Source organism: Synchiropus splendidus, chromosome 18 (genome assembly GCF_027744825.2).
Source record: "Synchiropus splendidus isolate RoL2022-P1 chromosome 18, RoL_Sspl_1.0, whole genome shotgun sequence".
Classification (NCBI taxonomy): Eukaryota; Metazoa; Chordata; class Actinopteri; order Syngnathiformes; family Callionymidae; genus Synchiropus; species Synchiropus splendidus.
In genome coordinates this window covers 4,180,130-4,196,183 of record NC_071351.1, presented here as the reverse complement: position 1 = coordinate 4,196,183, position 16,054 = coordinate 4,180,130, and the positions used below count along the sequence as shown (strand labels likewise).

The window sequence follows — 16,054 nt, the reverse complement described above, 5'->3', positions numbered from 1 at the left end:
ATCGATTTCTTTAATGGTACAAAACGCTGCCGTTAAATGATCACTTCTGTATACTGGAGACATTTTGGGAGGGAAACTGAGGAGTTTGATCGACTTGAAGAAACATTTGCTGCATACATTTGCAAAAAGTCGTTAAAGTAAATTGACACTCAGTCCTACCATTTAGCTTGTTTTGGAGAGAAACTACGAAGATTTGTGATGACAGAAGACCAAATTTAGAAAAAGTGATTGTACAAGTTCTGTAGACAAGTTGTTGACAGAACAACACATGTTGGTCGTTTCCATTTTTATGTAGCGAGTTGTGCATTTAGAATTAAAGTCATTTTCTGTGTGTTGTGTGCGGTTAATCTGTGACATTGTCAGTGTGCTGTACTCCAATAATGTGGGTTTAATTTGTTTTTGAAATCTGCTCTAGCATCTGTAGCTCTCCTGTCATCCACACACCTGATGTGAGGTGATAAGAAGAGCTCGACGCCCACACTGTCCAGTTGAGCGGGCTGGTGAATGGAGATTTTATCAAGCGTTTCTGAAGAGGATTTAAGGACGGAGGTTTGCCTCCCATGCAGAGACGCTGCTCAGATGAATAACAGCCAAATAAAAAAAGATCCAAATGAATTAGCTCAGAGTGCTTCGTTTCTCTGCATTCTTCCCTCACCATGAATTTCATCATGTTCAAAATGATCTGTTGGCCAAAACACTTTTCTCCAACAAGAACACATTTTGCTAAATTTCTAAGAAATGCACAAATAAACACCTTGACTTACTATAAAAAAAAAAAACAAATCTGACACCCAAAGCGTAAATATGAGTCAAAAATAAGTAAAAAGATAAAACACCTGTCCCCAAAAAAACAGAAAAAAGAACACCAGCTATATTCATTTCATTTGACAATAACATATCCATCATCCAACATGTTTACCGAGGTTGGACGGACATAAGGCCTTTATATGCCTCATAAGGTCATGAGTGATGAGTACCTCCATCATGTACTGGTCCACGATGTGCAGCTCTGACACCACTCCTTTGTAGGATTTGTACATTTCCACGTCCTCCTGAGTGGGCACGTACCTGGGAGCACAACACACTTTTGTTAACATCAACAGATATTTACTGCATTTCTTTCAGAGGACGACGTTCAGCAGTCCAGGACAAAACATGGCGGTGAGGATTTCAGGATGACTCGCCTCTGCGGCACAGAAACCGGCGTCTGTAGGTGTCCCACTAAATATTTCATCGCAGGGGGGAAAATGCAGCTGGAAAATATATGGCCTCTCAGAACAGACCTCCCAAGTTTTCAACAAACAACTTCCAAATATGGTATCTGAGAGCAGTTCCAAGTCATGGGACGATGACACCAGTTTGACCAATGCTCGTACAACTTTTTTTTTATTTTATTTTAATCGATGACTGACACACGTCACACACTGACAGCTTATGTTGCTGAAGCGGTTTAGAAATGATCCAAAATACGAGCGATGGGAGACAAATGTGTGGTCATCGATGAGAGCCTCTGAGTAGAACCACACATCCAAACAGTGCAGGTCTGAGAACAGTCCAAGTACTTCAGAACGTCATGCTGCCATGTGAGTTGCGTGCGGGTAGCATCGGGGTCAACCAGCAGCCACCCCATTTTTTCCACATCTCCTTGTAGTATAACAGCAGTGCGATCCGTTATGCTTCACTTAAGTGAAGTGACGTTTTCATCCCAAAGACATGACATGAATTTTCAAAGGTCAAGAGATAAAAGTGTGTCGCTGTGCTCAGCCACATACTCCCCGCACCCAGCTTGAACCCGGGATCTTCTTGGACTGCACTTCCTGACATTTAGCAGCATTGAGAACAGAACTGCAGCCACTCACTATTTCATAACCCTCCCCGAGAGCCACACGAGCAGCGCCGGACATTAATATTGCAGCGCCAGTCGGATCTTTCAAGATTCCTCAGGACGGCACAGTAAAATATACATTATGTTTTCACGGAATAAATAAAGAGCTCCACATGGAACATTAGATCACTCCAGGCTCGCAGGGGGTCAAGTCTGAACGGGACTCCAAGCAAGGCGTTTCAGAGCTGAATCCTGCGGGCACGTCAATAGTGCCATCTCCACAAATAACTCAGGATTAAAGTTTAAACAGAGACCTGCTTTGGTAAAAGGTTCTGGCATCTGCTGTTTGGAATTAGACACATTTGAAGCAGCTGAGGAACCTCCCACCTCACCTACAAGAGATATGGATGACACTTGAAACCTCAGGTATGTCTCTGAACTCAAGAATGTACTGTCCACTTCATATCCTATATACTTCATAATGTACTTAACAAAATCACAACTTTCTTCCACAAGATTATGACTGACCACAAGCATCTGTGTTTTTATCACCCATCTGACCTTTTTTTAAGATTGAAACCGTTTCATCCACTTTTCATTCACATTGGCGACTTTTGATTAATGACAAAACATTGCACCTCCGGTACAGCATGGATCTGAACTCATTGTTTAACTTCCTCATCGCATCATATCAGAATAAAAAAATGTTTTCTTCAATGTAACTGTTCTTTCAACTTTCACGTTGCATAACTCTCATTTCATTACAACTTAATTTCAAAATTCAGTTCAAGCTGAAATCACTTGATGTCTCTTATTTTTGTAACTTATAATTGTTTCTTTTGTATTTGGAATAAACTCCACTTTATGACAAATAAGTAATAAGTTTCACACGTTTTTACTACAAGACAGATTTAACCGGCTCAATTTTAATTTGAAAGGAATTTCACTCACAATGTGATAAGTACAAGTTACATATTTCGACCAGCAATTTCTCTTTGTGGCTTTAACTTTCATTTTGCATAATTTCTCAAAATGCTAACACTCAATATCATCAGCGTATTAACACTTCAATTTTATCTTTACATTGATAAACTAGCAATTTAATTATTGCACTTTTGGGACTTTGAATTTGTAACTTCTATAAAATCTAAGTCCAACTGTTAATCGTTATTCCAACTCTATTCCACCGTGTATCACCTCATAATCCAAGGATTATTTCACATAATTAACGTTCAGTGCAAAGTATAAACTTCTGAATGTCACACTGGCACCTGTGAAACATCGACTGTGACAGTCACTGAAGGCTGAGACTGTTTGCCATGACACTATATGTGGCGCTGCAGAGGTGAGAAACAGGCTTCCTCCCCTGGCTGCACACACCTTGTCGTTTCCGTGGCGACACGGCGCATACAAATAACTTTGTTTAGTGGTGAAGCAGACGATCCTACCTCCTCAGAGAGGTGATGTGCTCGTCAGACAGGCCTCCATCCTCCTCGTTAACCACCAACAGTTTGTCCTTCAGCTCTCCCGGCTGCACCGGGAAACTTTTGAGGAAAATGTCTGCAAGAGATTAGGGGAAACAGTCAACACAGGCGACGGTTCATCAACGCCTCCCTCGTGACGGATCAGCGCCTTATCCTGTGATGAAATGACTCAAGAAGTGTCTGAAGACAAAGGATCTTTTGCTTAATTACTTTCCCTCCAAGGCGCCGCTGGGAGACGCACAAATTTGCATTCTATTAAGTCAAAACTTATGTCATTTTTTTGTGTGTTTCTGCCGAGAAGCCTCTGAATTATTCAGGAGCATGTGAGACACACTCATCAACAGCGACGCCAGGACTTTAGACGGGAATGTAAAACACCAGGATTTGGCTAGGAATATTGAGACAAACAAGAATAATCAATCTGGTGACACGTTTCTTTTCATTGCAAATATTCCTTTGATTTATCTCCCTCACTTAATTCTCTTCCAGCCCTGTTTAGTCCAAACAAATAATATCTGCACGCTGCTCTGAATTATAATAAAAGTGTCAGCACTTGTCCTCCCTGCACTCGGATAGCATTGTAGTTTGTACATTTGGTTTGTATTTGTCAGGGAGATTTACTCCACAGCGTTCAGACCATTATGACCACAGGATTAATCCGCAGTTTCCTTCTCACATCACATGGGGGCGCCGTCAATCCCAGAGTTCTGGCTCGGGCAGGAGCAGAACTAAGCTCAGGTGAGATTGGAAAAGCAAAGAGAAAAAGGCATAGTTTCAGATTGTGGCATAAATGTCACAGCCGCAGGGCGTCAGAATCAAGCCTTTTGTTGATTTGAAAGTGGGCAGCGTTCTCCCAATGTAACACTGGCTAATGGGAGCCGAGTCACGCAGGGGCACAGGCCACAGGTGTACTTTTAATTAGCGGTGCGACATTTACGGTCATTAAGGCGGCAGCGTGTGACTCGTCATCGCAGGTAAATAAGCAGATTTGTCAGACACAATCAACAGATATTCACGCTGATCATCGGCTTCGGTGCTGGAGATCAGCAGCGCTGTTGGCAGTGGCAGCAGGTGAGGTTCAAGGCTTCCTTGCAACTTCCACTTCAGCTAATTTACTCAGAAATGGGCTCATTAAAAACTACACCGGGTTTAAATAAAGCAGCAGCTGATTGGTGACTCGCTGGGACAATTTTCAAGCCACTGACACAACTCGACAACAAAAGAAGCAGTGTTTCAGGCCACTGAACTCTCACTGTGGCTGGTGCCAGGTCCAAGAGTCCAGCAGCACCAGCAGTCCTGCTGTCAGACAGCCATTGTTCATGTCAAAATGCGGTGGCCATGATTGGAAGCGTCTTATCTTTGCCAAAACAAGAGCAGTCGCCTGTATGCAGATGTGGAGAGTGATATGCTTTGATGCGGCGTAGGAGCTGAATAAACAGCTCAGATTCAGACGAGTTAGTGGTGATGAACACTGTAAACACGAGGGCGGGGGTCCGTGTGGTGGGAGAGACACTTCCATCACACTGAGCTCATGATTCCACGGTGTTAGAGATTATGCCAGTCTCAGCAAGGATTTTTTATTTTTATAAACACCGTAAGTATTAAAGCAACGGCGTTGTGGAGGAAGATGAATGAGGAACTGCAGGGCGAAGAATCTTCATGTGACTGCCATCCTGAGAAGTGAACTGTGGGAAAGCACATGGCCTCCAGTCGCCTGAGGCTGCCGTAATTCTGCTGCAACCTGCACCAGATTCGAAAGGAAGATAGGCACTGGCAACGCCTAAATATCAGATCATCATCCCTCTGAACTCTGAGCATATTGGGGCAGGATCAGGGTTCATTTGACAGAACCATGAATGAAAACAGTGTGTTTGCACAAAGGGCACATGGCATCTGAAGAGAACCAGTGGAGGGACCAGGTCAATACAGAAGCCACTTAGTTCTTGAGGAGTCTTTTTCCAATACTCCTGACAAATTTGCTCTGCTCCATTGCTGCCCTGATTAATGTTCCTGTGGGTTGCAGAAATCCAGCGGCTAAAGAGGAGTCCAGTTCCAAGAGTCATCATGAAAACATGACTCGGACAAGGCGTGAGAGGCCATGCTAGCCAGGATATACACCTGGAATTTTCAGTATCTCACATGTGGCAGGATGGTCAGGAGTCATTGCAGGAAAGACTCCGTTTAAAAGGTTCCTGCTGAACTGCGTCTCACCGTGGGAGCTACAGCATATCCGAAGAACAATCAGAAGAAATGGGGACAATTATTTGATCCAATCTGGAAGGCTGATTTAAAACACCGCACCCTTACGATCAACTTCCATCTCAGACACTTCATACATATCTGGAAGTTGAACCTAGCGGGACTTCCTGTGGTTTTATCGGCTGCACTGGCAGGAGTTCCTGAGTTTTTAATACTTTTCCACCACAACACAAAACAGTGTTTCGCAGATAAGAAGTGGAGATCTCATCAGAGTTTGAATGTAAAGCAGCCAGATAATGTTCCCTTTGTTCTTCAGAAACTTTCAAAAGTTCCCCAAAATATTCAACTCCAGAAAGCCTTTAATGAGCCCCTGCCTTACTTTCTACTGCAGCTTCAGAACATTATGACCAGCCATTCTGGTTACCATATGCATGGTGGTAAATTGGCAGACCGCTGTTCAGTCAGCAGTGGTCAGTTGTCATAGGAAGCAATCTACCTAGATCTAAAGATGAGTTGGGGGAGCGCCCATTAATGGTGGCAGAACATGTCAGTGAAGTGCACACACCGACTTTGGACACCACAAGACGAAACTCCCTACTTGGATAAAGTCATTCTGCAGCTGAGACCAAAGACTTCAAACCTGAAGATCCTGTTGGTCCACAGATATGAGCTGGTTTATCACACAACTCTATTGCAACATCATTAACACAGAACAATACCGTCCTGAGGTAGATGTCTTCTTCTAACCCTAAGCAGTTCATGATCAGCTGCACTCAGAATTTTGGTCTGCAACCACTCAAAAGCCTGACCCCTGTCCACTCTGAAAAAACACCCCCAACAGGCAACAGCTGAAATGAAGATGATTCACATCTTGTCACTATTCAGCTGCTGGTCTCTGCCATCCCACACGATTCCTCCCAGCCGTGGCCCTGAGAGAGGACTCTCTTGAAGGGTTCTCCCCAGACTGTTGAAGCATACAAGCGCGTGCAGTTAATGAAAAGTGAAAAGCTGTAAGGAGACGGAGAATGAGTTCTCCTTCGATTTAGGGCTGCATAGAGTTCGAGTGACGTTTCGGTGGTGAGACAGTGTCCCCTACAGGCACTGGTCGGGACTGTGTCTCTATAAAGACTTAATTCGAGGACTGGCGTTTTAGTTCCGCATTTGACGTTTGTCCATGTGGTGCTGCCCTCTGCCGGTGCGAAGAGAGTGAGCGGGTCGGGTTTTGTAAATAGAAACCAGAAAGCAGATCTACTCACTGAAGTTGTGCGCTATCTTGTCGTTCAGCATGATGTTCTGGGTGTTCTTAGACTCAGTCACGTCAAACGATGCCATTTCTTTTACTGCAAACTGCTCCAACAGGAGTGATGTGTCAATTTCTATCTTCTTCTGACTCGAATGTTTCCAAAACGACTTGGAAATCTGACAAAAGAATTGATACAATAAGACACATATATATATAAAATGTTGTGATTGGACAGCATTTATTTGAATAATGTGTATTACCTTTTCAGCACGGACCTCATCCCAATGGAATGCTTTGGTGCGCTGCTTTCTACGGTTGGTTCGGACCTTCAAGGGTAGGGGCGGTGGTAGAGGGATGCTTGGCGGAAGAGGAGGAGGGTCAGGAGGGGAGAGCTTGCCAGGCAGGGAGTCTGGTTCTTGCGTGACCAGCTCTGGGATGGGAGAGGATGGATGCTGATGTGGGCTGAATGGAAAGGATCCTGGAGACTGAGGCGGCACAGAGGATGTTGGTGAGGAAGGCCCAACACCAGGAGACACAGTTGGAGATGGACCGGGAGACTGCGGTGAGGCTGGCGGCAACAATTCTTTACAGCAACCTTCTTCCATATTTCCAGCATCTCCCTGAGGGTGGTGACTCAGGGAGTCAAGGCTATTGCTGCTTTCTTGATTTACATTGTTGTCCTCCAACTGTTCATCGATGCTCAGATGTCGAAGAGGTATCATCTCCAGAAGTTTCTTTTCACCAAGAGACCTCCTCTTCCAGTCACAGCACAATTTGTCAATGGCCTTGACCCAGGAATCTCGCTGCTCCTGGGCGGAGCCTTCACCAGCAGTTGGAGCAGACAGTGGTACCTTGAAACTAAAAGCACGGTGAACTTAATTTCCTTCGTGCAGGAGTCACCTTCGCTAGACTTCCCACTCACTTGTACTCGTTCTTATGCGTGACCAGGGTGAAAGAGTCCAGGCTGCATGGGGTCCGGACTCTGGTGTCGCCATCGGATAGATGAATCACCATGGAAACAGTGGAGGGTGATGTCGCCTCTCCATCAGGGGGGAGTCGACGTTTTAAGGGGACCAGTGTCAACTGACCAGGGTGGAGCTGGACCTCGTACCTTAGGAAACAAACAAATTTTGGATAAAGACTTGCCTTGAACACGTGCAGTCAAACATCATCAGTGTGTTAGAAGTGAGAGCTCTGACACCCCTCATCCATAAATCTCTGACTCTCCTCTCATGTTACATACACAAGTGGGTCAACAGTAATGGCTCAGTGACTCCTGTGCTACACGGGAGGTGAGTTAAGGTGAGGCGTGGCCCGCCAGGTTTAGCTCTTTTACAAAGACTTCAAGCAGTGGACCGTACTTCACCCATCTGAAGGACGCCAGACCTCCTCTGTGCAGCAGCAGGACTCCCTCTTTGAGGCTGCGAGAGACTTCAGGCTGAGTCAGGGACTCTGTGTTGCCTCCTTCAGAATCACTGTAAATGTTCCTGTAGATGATCTGATTCACCAGCTGCATCATCTGCTCAAAAACAACGACAGGGTTTGAGAAAACTGAACACCATGATGAACATTCTGGGCTCTGACAGACTGACCTTGTGCTTCTCTTCCAGCGACGTGGCCTCCAACTCATAGTCGTGGTGACCTTTGAATGAAATGGAGAACCTGGAGCCGACACCGTCATCGCAGCTTTTGACAATGGAGAACGGGAGCTGCCTCTTAACGATGCCTTTCTCAATGCTGCACAGCAGTTTGGTCTTGAAATCGATCTGTAATCATTTGAATCACCCTTAAGAACTGTTGTTGTCTCCCAAACTGAAAGAGCAATGGAGGAGAGAAAACTGCAACAAGCAATGTGGTATTCATAAGAAACTGATTCAAAAACATTTTGACAGAACTAAATATGAAGACAGTATTCAAATGTAATGACATTTTCGACCTTAATGTAATAATATATCACAAAAAGCATTGTGTGGTGAATAAGATGTTCATAAATCCTATCAGATAGTCTACATGTTGGTTGTGCAGTCTGATGAAGATGTAGTTACTAGAGATCCATGTCGCATTGTAGTGAAGTTGTCCATCAAGATCACCTGAAGAACTCGCTTCTGCCACCTGTAGCGTCCATGTTTGTGGACGCTGAAGTTGTACTGCACTGGTGGCGGCTCCTGCAAGAAGGAAGCAGGTCAGACGGGCACTTGACATGACGAAGGGCTGAAGGAGGAGCAGTTTTTGTTTCCCAGTGCTGAATAAAAGAACTCGTCTCGCCAGCGCAGACTGGAGGTCTAAAACTGAACCAGCAGGACAAACATGTTCAATGTTGAAGGAGCGAGGCGCTAAGGAAGTGGTAGCAGCAACATTTGGGATGTAGTTATTTGTTTCTGACCCCTGGACCGCCGCTCTTCAGGGGGCGTCAGGATGGCACAATAGTACACATGCCGTGAGAGACAGGAAATGAGAGTGACTGTGATTAACATGAGTAATTTGGATTAATGTACACTGGCAGAGGCTCACATGACAGGCACAGAGACACAGAGGGAAACTTGTCCACCACCGTACCTGCGGAACTATCACCGCTCCGAGTAGGTTATAGTATGTATATAGTACACTACTTAAAAAGAGAGAACAGGCCAGCGCTCTGTTCGGTCAGTACCTCTTCAGCCAAGCTCTTCTGCTGGACCAGCTGCTCTCTGTCCTTCCTGGCCTGGTTCAGTGCATCCTCGATCGTCAGCTCACCGTTCTTCACCTTGTTCATGATGCTCAGCTGCATCTCATTGCTCAGCTGAAAAGACAAGGCATGCCAGTCATTCACGTTGCTCGACAGACAGAAGTACATCTGGACAAAAGCCAATCTCAGAAGGAGGCATTTTTTAAAATATGGTTTATTTCTGACATAGCCCCTGGACATTGTGAGAACTCCTCCTCACAGTAATTCCCATGATTTAAAAACCGACCTGTGTGTCAATGAGGAACTGCGCGTGTAGGAACAAGCTAGCTTCCCTAAAATCTGGTAAACAAACCAGGACATTCACAGAAGCAGAGAAATTAAGGAAGTAAAATAATAACTGCTCCTAAAACTGCCCAGCTCTTCTGAGACCTTCACATGACAATGTCACAAAATGAAATGTCAACTCCTCACGAAAGCTTCGGATCAGAAGTCACTTCAGACATTTGGGAGTCGTACCTGCGGCAAGTCCTCGAAGAACCTGGACGCACTCTCCTTCTTCCTGGATCCTAAGCCTGGCATCATTCTGTTCTGGCAGTCCACAAATCTATGTAAGTTTCCTTGTCAACAAATAAATCCTGTGTTGCCTCACCCTGAGCCAAGATGAACTGACTGTGATTTCTGCGCCTGCCCACCGACAGCTCAGGTTTCACTCAGCAACTTCGAAAGTGGTTCGGCAACAATTTGCGTGTCCTCACTTGCACAGCGGTGAGTTAGCTGTGTACCTAACCCGTTACTGTCAAGAGGGGGCGCCAGCGCTCCAAGCCCTTCTCCAATTTAATTGCGTCGAACTCAGTCTCGTTCAGTCACAAGAAAGTTTCAAAAGTTTCATTCTTTGTAACTTAGTTTCTTTGAAAATATTTCTTATTACAATTCCCCATCTATATTTATCGTGTTCTTTTAGTGTTAAAAAGTAGAAGAAAAACAAGATTCATTTTTAAAAACATATTTGACAAAGGAAGACAGTTTAAGAATTAAACACTGAGAGGGAACGTGTACCCATTAATCAGCATGAATTACTCGTCTATGAAGAAAGAAAAGGGAGTAGATTCTGCTTCAGTATAACACATAAGACATTTTGCATTGTGAGGACATTTGGCCTGTCCTCACAAGGTTTAGAGCTTAAGTCCTCAGTGCAAGTATTTTATCATAATAGGTTTGGTTCAGAGTCCTGGTCAGCCATTTGTTTAGGATGGTTAAGTTAAGGGAGGCATTATGGCAGTGAAAGGTCCTCAAAAAGATGGCAAAAAAAACTATGGATTAGCACAGCAATAAAAGTAACTCCATAATTAATAATACCAGATGATAAAATATACACGAGGTAAATGATATTAAACAGTAACAATTTTGAAGGGGGCGATTGTTTTGTAAAAGGAGAAAGGTAGCTTGACTTGACTAACTTGACACCAAATCAGTTCACTGCAGGTATCAATATGATCGCATCAGGGGCGTGACTCTTACACCAAGGGAATCCCCTTCCAAAGAGACCAAACAGGGGAATCCCTCTGTCAGTGCAGCTCGTAAAATTCCCTTGAACAATTCCCCTTTCTTTTTTGTTCTGATGTAACTTTGTGTCTAGAACAGGATGGTGGGCAAAGCTCAGGTATCACCCTGTGATATTTAAACAAGACTTGCATCGATGCTATCACACCTCTTTACTAGACAAGATTACAGAAGTCAACTTGGAAAAAGAAACAACTTGGAACCACCTCCTCTTCCCGGATCGCCACTCCACCCACTGCGACAGGGAGTCACTGCGCTCGACGACCACACCAGGACAGAGAGCGTAAACGGGAATCTGTCTGCACACGATGAAGACGAAACATTTGCGAATGGCGATTCTGTTTTCTCTGGTAAGAACCGTTTTATTAGGAGGTACTTCGAAAACTTCAGAGACAGCTGTGTCTTCCCGGTGAACTTGTTATCCAACAGTGCACTTTAAGGTCTTGTCATATGTGGTATTAATGACAATCGCTTGACATTTTTAAACTGAATTATCGTCGTCATTCAGTAACGCATACTGTTTCGACGCACGTACACATACTGTTACTTTTGGTTTCGGTTTGATGCAACTGAGGTAGTTTTCACGACTACACATAAACATTTCGAGCATCCACAAATATGTTTATTTCACTCAGTTTGCAAAAGCTGTTAAAATCGTTATTCGACCAAGTAACGCAAACAAAACCGAGTTTTGTTTGCGTTACGTCGTTCACTTTATTTTGAAGGGCAGGGACATCGCTTCTCAGGAATCCTCCCGCGAGTGTTCCCGAGTTGAGAAGTCCCTGAAATAATTATTAATGACACCTTCTAAATTGGAGTTGCACGTCGTGTTTTTTTTTTCTTGCTAGCAGTAAGCGACTGTAGGGTTGCGCGCCGAGCTTCCGGGTCGCTGTCAGACTCGTTCTGGACTCCAGTCACTGACGGTGCAGGTTCTGGGGACCCCATTACTTATTTATATTCACTCATTTGTTCAGGTGTCGACCTCCGCTCAGCTTCAGTGTCACCCCATGACTGAGTACGAGCAGGATGGTGTCTGCTGCAGAAAATGTGGCCCAGGTAAAGAGTCAAGTTCAACACCAAAACAGGAGGAATGGGGAACCTCAAGCCTGACAACAAAGCCGCTTGCAAATGTTGGGATGTGACAACACTCACATCTGTTTTACAGGGACCAAAATGCTGACCACGGGAGCGTGCCTAAGTCCCATATGCCGTCCATGTGCTGAAGATGAATACCAGGACTCCTATACGACAGCGAGCAAGTGCAAACAGCAACCATATTGTGATCCGAGTACGAATTAAAGCCGCACTAACTCATCCATCAGAGACTCTGACAACAGGGCAATTCATCAAACACTGTGGTTTTGTCTTCCAGATAAAAACTTCCAGCCAGTCCAGAGCAAAACAAGGCTGATCAGCTGTCAGTGCCAAGCAGGATTCAAGTGCTCCTCTGAACTCTGTGTGACCTGTGTGCTCCGCCGCACCTGTCCACCGGGACATGAGGCCATCAACACAAGTAGGACACCTTTAGCCTGGACCTCCATGTCTCCGCTCCATCTTTGACTTTATCTGTCACCAGGTGATCAACTGCAGGACACCGTCTGTGAGAAATGTCCAGCCGAAACCTTCAGCAGCCAGAGCTCCTGGAACAACACGTGCAAGCGCTGGACCAAGTGAGTGGAAACTAATGACTCTTGACTTGGAATATTTGGACAATGTGAAACACAATTTTTGGAGAGTTTGGGGTCTGTACTGACGCTCGTACATTTTCATGTCTTAACCCACGTGTGTCTGTCGCAGATGTGAGCACGGCGAGGAGACGCCTGGGACCGACACCACCGACAGGATCTGTAGTGAGTTCAGGCTTGTGGTTCACCACTGTAGAAACCAGTGAGCAAAGATCGTGACACCTCTCACCCACGTGTTAGCACATGAAACCATAGAGACACGAGATGGTTTTGTTCCACCACACATCTGTTTATGATAGCTAACCCCGATTCAGACTTTCGATCCGAAGAATTTGATTTCTGAACTAAAACTGAATGCCGTAAACTACTCAGGCAGGGGGCAGTGGAGTTTACACCACCTCCTTTGCTGGAGCTCCTCAACAGGTGGCCACAATCTAACAGATGATCTCTTTATATTGCTCAATTTGTGATGATAAATCTTATAGTGTCGACACCGTCAGAAGAACCCCGGAGCCGCGTCGCCATCATCATCGGCGTCGTCATCATCCCCGCCATAATTGGCATCGCCGCGTTAGGTAGGTAGCTCACCGTCCAATTCCTTTACTGACCTCCCCTCGTCGTCACAGAACTCATTTTAGATTCTGACAATGTCACATGACTGTGATTTTTATGTTTCATTTATGCCACAGCAATCTGGTGTTGGAAGAAAAAGGTAATCATTTGCACTTAAAATAATCTGGACATTTTCAAAGACGGAAGTACAAGCACAAACCTTCAGAATAAACACCTCCTTCCTGCAGTGCAGCCAAGCACCACAGACAAAGGAGGCACCGGCTGATCCCCATATCCCACGGAACAACAATGACTGCGACGTACTGCTCCTGGCAAAGAAAGCCATGGAACCAGAGGATCCCAGGGTCAGTTCAGGAGGAAACTTGGTGACCCAGGAGTGGGGGAAGACAGAGCAGTTCTCTGTAGAGGAGTCTCAAATGACAACATGACATGACTGATGACTCAATGACGACGCTGAAAGCCGGTGAAGTTCACCTCCCGTTTCTACAAAAACGGTCGAACGGTCTAATGTCATTAGACTCACTTATTCATTGCATTTTCATCCCAAAGGCATGTACACGTCCATCCGTCCGTCCGTCCGTCCGTCTTTCTATATATATATGTGTGTGTGTGTGTGTGTGTGTGTGTGTGTGTGTGTGTGTGTGTGTGTGTGTGTGTGTGTGTGTGTGTGTCTCTTGCAGCCAAACCTCCTCTGTACGGTTACATGCCTTTGGGATGAAAATGCAATGACGGACGGACGGACAGACAGACAGAGAATATATATAGAGCAGAAATGACAGTGTGATGACAATGCTCATCTTGTACAGTGCAAAATGTTCAAATATGAAGAACATTCAACTAAACAGTCATCATAAATGAAGTGTTTCAGTGTTGAAGACTATCTTTTTATGGCAGAATTATGTCAGTGGGCTTTTTTCTCTACTCACCGCATCGACGGCTCAATGCACCGGTGCCTGCACAACAACAGATGGCATCCGCACCCTGGAATTGAAAAAGTGTCACTACTGTAGTGTCAGAATGAAAGAGCTACAGTTATTTTACTGTCTGATTCCCGCAAATGTCTACTTTACTTGGTGGTTCGAATCCCGGTCTGTTGTATGAATGTTTGAATGGTATGAATGGTTGTAAGGCTGTGACTTAGCCATTGCATTATAATATGAATGAAGCTGTGTGCTACCCTATATGTGCGAGTAGTAATACATATTTTTGCTTGTTCACTTGTTGTCTATTCATTGTTCTGTCAGGTGAAGGTTATTTTTAACGATATTGCTCATATGTTTTGGATGGAGGGGATTTCAATTGTTGCCGTTTCTCGAGTTGGGGGAGTTGTAGGTTCCAATTATGTCCACATGATGGGGTCATTACACTTACTAGTAAACCTAAAAATAATCCTATTTGAAAAATGCGTCTACCTCTTCGCGTATTTTCAGGTTAAAGATCCCGCATGTCCCAGCTCCAGTCTGAAACTATCCTTTTTTGAACCATCTCTAAATTATTTTACCGCTAAAAGGTGAGACTTAATTCTGGAAAGGAACTGGATTCCAAATCAAAAACTTGAACATTACATCACTCAAATAATTATGACATTTTGTGACAAACAATAGACAAAGTATGAAATGTTTTAAATTTATTTTTGTGATGGCGTCGAATGTCTCACACCGTTCATGTAATAACTCACTTGGTCACACGGTGGCACCAAGTGGCTGTTTTACCTGTGCTACCTGAGTGAATTAAACAACTTAAGTTTTATTCAACTACATAGTTTGTTTGTGTTGGGCCCGTTTGATGGACTTTGCATGTGACGGCTGAACTTTAGAGAAAATTTAAATGAGCCTCTTACATGTGAACACCTTCACATACCTGCAGGATAATCCGATTAGACGATTAACACCCGACAACAGATAACTTTGATTTACATAAACATCTGTTCCCTTTGAAGACGAGCGCTTGGACCAAACTTCAGCTTCGTTATCACACCTTAATACACACGATATTAGGTTGTTTTATCGTCTCTGAACGGGAATACACATTCATCTCTCGTGACACATGACACTTTGATGCTAAACGGCAGGACTTGACATTAAACATTGAATTCGTTTACTATGACGTGGCTGGAATTCAGCAAATATAGTTGCAACAGCGAACACTGAAGCCAATGAAACATAGCTGCTACGCAGATTCAGCGTTATTTGAGAAGACTCTCTTTCGTCGTCGTTATAACGTGTCCAAACCCACCGCGCAAGGCTAAATGCAGTCACCGAATACTGTTAAACAAGCTAAAGAGCCAATACTCCACTTTGAAATAAAGTTAAAATAGATTTTTAATGACTTTCTGTCATGAATAACCTTCAATTGTCGCGTATTCACATGAAGTACGGTGCGCGCGCACTGCTTTAACACGTCACACCTGTAAACCACTGATGTGTTGAGCTACTGACACTTAAAACAACCGCATGAAAACTCAAAAATACTCACTGTATCAACCTTTAACAGTTGGTAAACAACGTGAACGCGGCCCTTAATAAGTTGCTGGGCGGGCGTGGGTTGACTATCCTGCTAGCATTACTTGCAGTTTAAGGACGTGCCGGGTGAATTCGTCCAATTACTGGTGAAACTGTACTGAAACGAGTCGAAATGTCCGAGTAGGAGTCCGTAAATGTTAAAACAAGGCAGAATGTGGGATAAAATATCCAACAGCTCACCGTTGACAGGGTATTGATAGGAGTCATGCCCGCTAGCTGGAGCGAGCCCAGCCGGTCCACAGGTGTGTCGGTCCGCCTCTGATGAGCTGGGCAGCATCTGCGTCCCTGAACCCGCGAG

The 16,054-nt window shown here is 44.5% G+C and overlaps 2 protein-coding genes across 11 annotated transcripts in view; one reads left to right on the top strand and one right to left on the bottom strand.

The window, feature by feature from the left end:
* Positions 1 to 16,054, bottom strand: part of LOC128749102 (uncharacterized) — a 27,585-nt gene extending 11,531 nt beyond the window's left edge. Inside the window, exons 1-12 of one of the 9 annotated variants that reach the window (XM_053848341.1) lie at positions 15,937 to 16,054; positions 14,161 to 14,215; positions 13,434 to 13,542; positions 9,402 to 9,530; positions 8,797 to 8,916; positions 8,344 to 8,517; positions 8,113 to 8,270; positions 7,674 to 7,862; positions 7,012 to 7,609; positions 6,765 to 6,927; positions 3,274 to 3,385; positions 978 to 1,068 (exon numbers count right to left, since the gene is read on the bottom strand). In XM_053848341.1, the coding sequence (XP_053704316.1) occupies positions 978 to 1,068; positions 3,274 to 3,385; positions 6,765 to 6,927; positions 7,012 to 7,609; positions 7,674 to 7,862; positions 8,113 to 8,270; positions 8,344 to 8,517; positions 8,797 to 8,916; positions 9,402 to 9,530; positions 13,434 to 13,542; positions 14,161 to 14,215; positions 15,937 to 16,033 (1,995 nt within the window). In that variant the 5' untranslated portion in view covers positions 16,034 to 16,054. Of the gene's footprint in view, positions 1 to 977; positions 1,069 to 3,273; positions 3,386 to 6,764; positions 6,928 to 7,011; positions 7,610 to 7,673; positions 7,863 to 8,112; positions 8,271 to 8,343; positions 8,518 to 8,796; positions 8,917 to 9,401; positions 9,531 to 9,932; positions 10,005 to 10,065; positions 10,235 to 13,249; positions 13,320 to 13,433; positions 13,543 to 14,160; positions 14,216 to 15,709; positions 15,787 to 15,936 lie in introns of those variants that run through there. The other 8 variants (XM_053848342.1, XM_053848343.1, XM_053848347.1 and 5 more) reach the window with 8 other exon arrangements.
* Positions 10,972 to 13,611, top strand: cd40 (CD40 molecule, TNF receptor superfamily member 5). 2 transcript variants are annotated; one of them, XM_053848354.1, is made up of 8 exons: positions 10,972 to 11,326; positions 11,951 to 12,032; positions 12,142 to 12,264; positions 12,349 to 12,489; positions 12,553 to 12,646; positions 12,774 to 12,826; positions 13,147 to 13,236; positions 13,351 to 13,611. In XM_053848354.1, the coding sequence occupies exons 1-8, from the start codon at positions 11,285 to 11,287 to the stop codon at positions 13,389 to 13,391; spliced, it is 666 nt and encodes a 221-aa protein (XP_053704329.1). In that variant the 5' UTR covers positions 10,972 to 11,284; the 3' UTR covers positions 13,392 to 13,611. The 2 variants fall into 2 exon arrangements, 1 of the variants encoding a protein (XP_053704329.1); XR_008412889.1 differs by having other exon boundaries at positions 10,973 to 11,326; positions 12,774 to 13,236; positions 13,351 to 13,373; positions 13,462 to 13,503.

Bases quoted from the DNA above. Each gene is read 5' to 3' on its own strand.
- cd40 (XM_053848354.1), top strand. From the start codon at position 11,285: ATGAAGACGAAACATTTGCGAATGGCGATTCTGTTTTCTCTG. The intron at 12,490-12,552 runs GTAGGACACCTT...ATCTGTCACCAG, and splicing joins ACATGAGGCCATCAACACAA to GTGATCAACTGCAGGACACC. The intron at 13,237-13,350 runs GTAGGTAGCTCA...TTTATGCCACAG, and splicing joins AATTGGCATCGCCGCGTTAG to CAATCTGGTGTTGGAAGAAA.